This window comes from Hevea brasiliensis, chromosome 15 (assembly GCF_030052815.1).
Source record: "Hevea brasiliensis isolate MT/VB/25A 57/8 chromosome 15, ASM3005281v1, whole genome shotgun sequence".
Classification (NCBI taxonomy): Eukaryota; Viridiplantae; Streptophyta; class Magnoliopsida; order Malpighiales; family Euphorbiaceae; genus Hevea; species Hevea brasiliensis.
Window position 1 is genome coordinate 38,385,658 of NC_079507.1, and position 8,429 is coordinate 38,394,086.

An 8,429-nucleotide genomic window follows, 5' to 3' on the forward strand; every position below is an offset into this window, starting at 1 on the left:
TTGCCACGCGTAGGTTCTGGAGAGACCGACCGAGAGCCTAATAGACCAGAGAGAAGTTTATAGCTTTCTAAGGAAACTGAATTACATTTCCTGATATATCTCTAATCTCATAGGCATGATAGAGATAATTTTCAAATTGCTAAAAGAGAATAATAATACAAAATGGGATGGGGATTATTAAGGATCTTTCAAAATGATCATGGAGTACGTATTGAATCCTCCCATCTTAATTAGTTCCCCTATACCTAGTAGACCATTGATCTTATACATGACAATTTTTTAAGTATCTATGGGTTATTTTTTAGGGCAGCATGATGATATGGAGAGATGAAATAGTGCCATTTATTATTTAAGCAAAAAGTTCAATGAACGCGAGGTGCAGTATTCATTTAGGGGAGGATAGCAAAATGGCAAGTCATGTTATCACAATATGACATTATTTACATAACAAGAATGTCACACCCTACCCCTCCGTAAGGCATAACATGATCTCGTAGTATACCTAATGAATTACCAACTTCGTCTATTGATAACCCATTAAATACGTTACAAGGGATTTTAAACATTTTCTTACTTCTTTTTATAGTGGTGAGCACTATTTACAGGTGTTAAAAAAATTTTTAACTGAAGTGAAACTAGATAACACATTTGAAGTATTAATAATTTCTGTAAAAATTTTGGCAGAGTGCCATCTGCATTTTGAATAAAACAGTTCTTCAAAAACCTGTAAAAAGCACTTCCAATATTTTGTTCAATCCCCAAACTCCAATATCCAATCAACACAATAAGTTTCTCAACATTTGCCAACTCAAATCCACAATAATTTTTCGGTGTTTTCAAAAGCTAAGATAAAAGAAATATATCACAATATTTACAAACCAAAATAATTTACAAATTTAGTTTACAACTTTAATATACAATTTTAATTTACAACTGCTCAAAACTAAGAACAATATATACATACAGTGAACATACATTACAATACAAAATGCAAAATATGGTATACTCAATATACCCGATAAACTCTTAATGTAACACTAGCAGCTTAGTCTGCTGCCCTGTCAGTTTGTCTACCTGCGACAGCAATGAAAAGCTATCACTGAGCCAATGTCTCAGTGGTGCACAACATTAACAAAATGCAACTTTAAATCATAAATCATAAGTCGTATAAATAGTAGATACTTAAAACCATAGTTAAATTCAAAGACAGTGAATGTCATAAAGAATTTAAACTCCATTTCACAATATCACAATAAATATCAATAAATCATACACATAGCTTAATCATGATTTCATAGTCCAATTCGTCCCAAAAGCCGATGGCTAGTGAGGAATAACATAGCTAGCTAGCAATAATATGAGTACTCATTTTATTCGTCCTCAATAGGCACACACCTCAACACTTCAGCCAGAGAGGGAATTCAAAGTCAATTCATCCCAGTAGACAAGCTAGCGAGGAATTCAATCAATATACATGATAGCTGTGGTTTCAAACCATTTACAATGTTTTCAAGCAATAAGTATCCATCGAATATCATTCAAATAAATTTTCACAATTTAAACAATAATAGACAAATTGTCATAATTCATTTCAATTGAAAATTCAAATGAAATAACTGTTGTGCACAAACCTCTGAAGTGTAGCCTCTTGGCCCTGACTCAGTTGTTCCTTCCCTTTTCCTGAGTCTTTGCTAACTGAAACACACAATTTAAAGTGTTTCAGTACTCATTTATACTGTCTCTAACAATAAGGTTCAATAATTAATTTATTTAATTCTATTTTCTTTAGTAGTCAACCTTTAATGTTGACCTTTAATGCACTCTAGGGAAATAAGTTTTAATGTTACCAATATGTCATATTTTATAGCCTTTTAGTGTTAGTACATGTTACCAAATTCATTTTCAAGTATATTGCATTTTATTGCAATTTGCTGGATTTCGGTATACTAATTTGACCTAGCCGAATTACCTAGTTCCCTCGATTTTTGGATTTTGGTCCAAACTACAAACTTGTAGGTCTATGTCTTATTGCACGCGGGGAAAAATTTCAGGTCATTCTAAGTTGTGTAGACCAAGTTATGGTCAATTTACCAATGCTAGACAGAATGCACCAAAATGATAGGCTTAGGTCATTTTCACTTCGGCCAGTTTTGGTACTTAAACTTGTGCAAGCTATTTGTCTTGGTTCTGGCCATTTTTGGGCTTTGATGTCTTCATAAGAATTGTAGATCTATGTCTAAACTATTCATGATAAAAATTTCAGGTCAATTGGACCTGTTTTGAGTAAGTTATGGTCAAAACACTAACTGCTACCCAAATGGTTAATTTTCAGGCTTTCAAGTCACTAATCCGGATTTGGTCATTTTTCAAGTCACCTTCTAGGTAGAATTTAGGTAAACTTTCTTCATGAAAGTTGGCACATTTTGTGGCTAGTTTCACCTCCAATTGGCCTCATACCAATTGGAGTCATACACTTAAGGTTCTAAGCTAAAACATACACTGCCCTGCTACACACTCTTCATCACTTACCAATTACACATTCTATACTTACCAAGCTAACTCTTTCATGCCAATTCTGGTTTGTACCATATCATTAACACACTTAACAACACATTTTGGTCATTTTGGACAGCTTGTAACCATTCTCAACATACACATTATAACTCAGAATTTTCTAAAGTCCATTTACATAATTTAACTACATGAACATACCGCATTTACATGTCTAAATCCAAACAATTATACACATACACATGCTGCCACCATAAGAATCATAATTCAATAAACCAAACCATGAAACAACACATTTCTAACTAAACTTTAAGGTTGCCGAATCACCTCATGAACACATCTCCTTTAAATTTGCTTTCAAGCTTCCAAAACCAAGTGCACTATCACACATACACTTAGTACACATTGTCTAAATCATTTCTATACACATAAACACTTACATCAACATCTTAAACAACCATTTACAAGTGAAAACAAGCTACACATGGTGAGTTCCCATGGCTGCCGAAATGGTGTTTCACCATTAATCCATCAAACTTCAAAACTTCCTCCACAAAACAACTCACCACAACATCCACTGAAAGTTTAATGAAACAAAAATGGAAAATACTCACTTACCACTTTTGAAGCTTGATCAAAACCTCACTAAACTTCTTAAAATTGCTATCAAACTCTTCCTTGCAAGGTGAGGATTAACTTTAATGAAGGGACTTGGTGGAAATGATGGCTCAAAATGGGTTGCATGAAGCTTTCTCTTAATCGACCATGGAGGTTTCTCCCAAGGAAGTTTCGGTTGGTTGTCCCAAGGTTGAAGATGACAAAATTTTCTGTCCATATGCTGATTAAAAGTCCACTTAGGTGATGTTAGTGGAGCACTAATGAAGTTATAATATTTGTTTAAATCAAAAGTTTCACATTTCCCACATTTAGCCTCATTTCTTTTACTATTTAAATTATGGACCACCATTTTAATTTTCATGGTATTTTCAAAGTTTAATGTCATTTATTTTTAATGGACATTTAGGTCAAAAGGCAACTCGAGATGTCAAATGACCACAATGCCCCTATTCGGGTTGCATTCCCGATTTTTCGGTAACACTGAGTTTTATCGTTTTCTCGATTTCTTGTTTTTCTTTGTACTAATTAATTAATTTTTCTTTAATATTTCTAATGATATTTATACTTCAATAAGTCTTTAATTGTGTCTCGAAACTAAATTCCGAGGGTTCCCTGCAGTCCTGGGGTCGGCTATTGTCTGCCTGTAACTTCCTCAGACGGTCACCCATCTTTGCAGTCTTTGGCTCGTTTAACTTAGTTTCATTTCATTGCTATTATTTTTTCTTTGTTTTTCTTGTATTTTCTTTTCTTGTATTTCATTATTTTATGTCTCCTCACTAACTTTTAAATGTAGTTCTAGGCATTCTATTGTCAGGACACAATCGGTCATCGAACAGAGAACGCACTCACGAACATAGGGGTGTTACAAAGAAAGGCAATTAAAGGGAGCATGATAATAGATCTTTTGGCAGAAAATCAGAGTGATGACAGTAAGGCCTTAGATTTTGAATTCCCAATGATATATTAATGCAGTAGAAGAATAAACGGAGGGGCAAAGTGATGCATAGAAAATTTATTTTGATGGGGCAATTAACCTTTTTAGATTGTGGAATAGGAGTAGTTTTAGTATCCCTTGAAGGGAAACATTTCCTAGTTATGGTCAAGTTGAGATTTGAGTGCATTAATAGTACTGTTGAGTATGAAGCCTGTGTCAGTGGTTTGTAAGCTATTATTAAGATGAAGGAAAAGAAATTAAAAGTATGTGGAGATTTAACTTTGATAATTTACCAAGTCAAAGGGGAATGTCAAATCCCGGATCTAAAGTTAATCCCATACAAGAAGCATCTTTCAGAGTTGATTGAAAAGTTTGATGAAATCTCATTCGCACATTTAGGCCATGAAAAGAATCAGTTTGCAGACACTTTAGTCACTTTGGCAATTATGACCTGAATAGAAGCAAGAGTAGAGGCACAACTATTACCACTACGAAAAAATAAGGTCAATCCTAGTATTGAAATAAGGGCGAGCTATGAAAGTGCCTTTTTTATTTAAAAGCTTATCCTATGCCTTTGTTTAGTAGAAGTAATGCAAGAATATGCCTTTATTTAGAGGCAATTGACATAGGCATATTGAGCAAAACTTGTTAGTCTAGGTCAAATTTGTAGCAACAAATATTTAATTGCTTTTATGCGTTAAGTTTGTGTTGGAAAATTTCACATTTTATAAACATGCAATTGCTAGTTCAGTGAATTACTTAACTCTAACGTTTTCCTCTAAAATTATCCTTTTCTAATTTGCATCAACTAATATTATGCATTAAGCAAGCGTTCTTCTTGTGTTCAAATCTAGTTTAGTTTCTCAATGTATCTCTACTCTATTATTGATGGGAAACACTTTCAATTGATAAGACTATTGATTTTTAAAAGGTATTATTTTCTTTTTTATTCTTATTATTATTGATGGAAAACACAATTCAATGCTTTGTGAAGTTTTCTTTTTTTTTTTTCTCTAAAATTCTATGCTTTGTGTAACTGTTTCAGTCTTTTACATCTTGATGTCCTACATTCCCAATCCATAGTCATATTGAATTCTAAGGATTGCATTGCTTTCCCGTTAATTCAACTAATTGTTTTTTTTTTTTTTTCATATATGATATTCCTTATATCTCTTCCTTGTTTACAAAGGCCGACCTAAAACATTGTGTTATGGTGATAACAATTACTTGTTAATGGATTCTTCTTTCTAAAAATTGATATAATTTTATTTTTTAAATATGGTGGTTATGCACCTAAATGCTAGGTAAATTTCATATTAATTCATTTTAATTTTAATTTATATAAGTGATTGAGTTACTTTACATATAAAAATGACTCATCAAGTCATATTATAACCTAATCACTTATATCCACCCTTTCATTTGTATTCATTTCCAACGTGCATATATCTATTCCCAACACGGCTAAATTTCACTTGCAATTTTTGCAAAAGTCCACCTAAAAGCATTGCCTAAGTAGTGCAATCACATGTCAATATAGTATCCCATCAAACTCGAACATCTTGCAACTATTGTTAGGTGTATGTTCAAATGTATTTAAAGCAACAGAGTATACTTTTTGTTATTCATCAAGCCCTATGACTTCATTCCTGTGGGTTCTTTTTTCATTTTTCCTTTCATTTCTGTATAACTTCACAACAAACAAAAGAGATTCAAAAATTTTATTCCTGAACGACTGCAAACAATTTTCATGTGTAAACTTCTATTGATTGCTTTTCCATAGGAAGTGGTATCTTTGATATAGGTTTAGGGTAATGTGAAGCCTTCAAGTTATATGTTGTAGCTTGAAAGACAGCAAATATGCATATCGTCCCCTGCTTCTGGCTAAGTTTCCATAGCAAGAATAAACTGAAAAATGGGAGATTATGGAGTCTGTCAAGTATCTCCCCAAGAGAAAAGTCTATGTGGCTCATGATTAATGAAGAATGAAAGAATTGTATTATTAGGACTTAAAGGGTGTTAATTTTATGATTTGGAGGGGAGGAATTTTAAAAAGGGGTGAGGAGTAATTTAGAAAAAGGGGCATCGATGATGACGGGATGTTTTCTCCTATAGTGTCTTAATTGAATACAGTGAGAGAAAGGTTGGAAGGCTTTATATTGCTTAGAAAGTATCAACTTCTACAACTCTTGTTTTGTTTGCCCAGTTTTCCTTTGATTGTATTATAATAAACAATTTAACTGAAAAATTCATTTACTGCACTAAAGTCAGCATCTGGAGTTTATGATTGGAAGGCTGGCCTCTATGGCCAATGTATAAAATCTATACATTAGAGAGAGGGAGAAAAAATTTTATTCAAGGTGGTAAGGATTAGGTGGTTATCTGTTTTTTATGTTGAGAGTATAGCAAGAGTGAAAAGGCTTTCTTCAAGTGTTTTGCTTCTCTACAAGTTGCACGTAGCTGATTAGTTTTACGTGCAATGGCCACAACTCTGAGAGAAAATATCCTTGAGCTCCTTATTTTGGTTGTCTTATGCAATTGATCATGTTCTAATGCTGTTGTGGTACTCACTAGAAACTTCAAGTTCTAAGTCTAATTTTCACTTTGAAGTTTCACTTTTTAGTGGTGCTCTAGTTCTTAGTCCCAAACTTCAGTTGCATGTTTAGAAGCAGAGATGCATATGTGCACTGTGGATGCCAAGGATATGGGGAGAAAGAGACGAGAAAGTTAACTGCCATGAAGTTCTTATTGCAGAAATTTGTTGCTTACCTGATTTGATTGAATTCTAGATATATGTAATTTTTTTTTCAGCATCGTTATTGATTGGAATATACTTTAGAGGGTTGCTTCTGTAATCTGATGTAAGCAAACATTTATCAATAAGACACGCATGACATCATGTATTGCTTGCTTAATTTGCATGTGGAATTTGTGTGTTTTAGGAGAGAATTCGGATTCAGAATTGGGACTCATACTGATGGAAACAAGAAAGTAAAACTTGGTAAAACAAGGAATAGCATTTTTCATTATAAAATAGGACCCCATTGCCCAATGTGAGTGGCATGAGTCATTGCAGTGATTGGTTTAATTCTAGGCCAAAATCTATCTATTTCTACAGATCATAACTGAGAAGACCTCCCTTACTTCTTGAACTCTGCAAGAACAGGGTATATGTTGTCGAAGGCAGTGTAGAAGTCATCCCTTTTCTTGGCTCCAGCGATCACAACGTTCCCAGAGACAAAGATAAGCAACACGAGCTTTGGCTGTTTCATGCGGTAGATAAGGCCAGGGAAGAGTTCAGGTTCGTAGGTGGAAAAGGCACCATGGGATGTGCAGGCAAACTTCTCAAGTCTGATAGTGAACTGAACATCGCAAGAGGCAACAATATTCTGAATCCTGAAGTCTCTAAACTTGGCAGGAAACCCTAGCTTCTGAATAATTCTTGCAAACTTCCTGGCAGCAAGTTTAGACTGCGCTTCGGTTTTTGCACCAGTGCAGACCATCTTGCCAGAGGCAAAAATCAAGGCAGTAGTTTTGGGATCTTTGATTCTCATAATCACAGCGGAGAAACGCTTAGGAAAGTACTCAGAATTGCGAGAATGCAGTGCTATGTGGTTAAGATCCAATACGCAGTCCAAATCTACTGTCGATACAATGTTCTGTGTGGTAGGAACTATACCTGAAGGGTTGTTCCTCCTGGCAGCCATATTCTCCTTCTCCTTGGGTTATTGTACTTCCAAAGATTTGATGTCTTTTTTCTTTACATAGAAAGCAAGAAACAATATGAGAAATTAAAACATGGGATTGTATATATTTTATTTATTTTTCTATTGGGATATGAATTTATCTATCTATCTCTATATATATAAAATTATTTTATATATATAGAGATAGATAGATAAATTCATATCCCAATAGAAAAATAAATAAAATATATCCACTTTTTAAATTATTTAAATATTTTAATAAGATTCAAAATTTAGATAAAGATAGATAAATAGATAAATTTATATATATAGAGATAGATAGATAGATAAATTCATATCCCAATAGAAAAATAAATAAAATATATCCAGTTTTTAAATTATTTAAATATTTTAATAAGATTCAAAATTTAAAATTATTAATGTTGCATAATTAATTTTATTTATTATAAAAAGATAATATATTTATATATGTATTTTTTAATAAACTAATAAAAACATTTTTAATTGTTATATTATTTTTAATATGAAAATTATAATTACAAAAAATATATATAAAGTCTACGGTGTAAAAAACACCTTATTAGAATTTAAATAAAATTAGGATATGTTAATAATAATAATTAGAAATTTATATATATATATATATATATATATATATA

The 8,429-nt window shown here is 32.7% G+C and overlaps 1 protein-coding gene across 1 annotated transcript; it reads right to left on the minus strand.

Moving 5' to 3' along the window:
• Nucleotides 1-7,138: 7,138 nt before the first annotated feature.
• Nucleotides 7,139-7,838, minus strand: LOC131173866 (TATA-box-binding protein-like). Its single transcript, XM_058136484.1, has one exon. It carries the CDS (start codon nt 7,768-7,770, stop codon nt 7,204-7,206), a length of 567 nt encoding a protein of 188 aa, XP_057992467.1. The 5' UTR covers nt 7,771-7,838; the 3' UTR covers nt 7,139-7,203.
• Nucleotides 7,839-8,429: the final 591 nt, after the last annotated feature.

Excerpts from the sequence above, each read along its gene's own strand:
- LOC131173866 (XM_058136484.1), bottom strand. The coding sequence starts at position 7,770 with ATGGCTGCCAGGAGGAACAACCCTTCAGGTATAGTTCCTACCACACAG.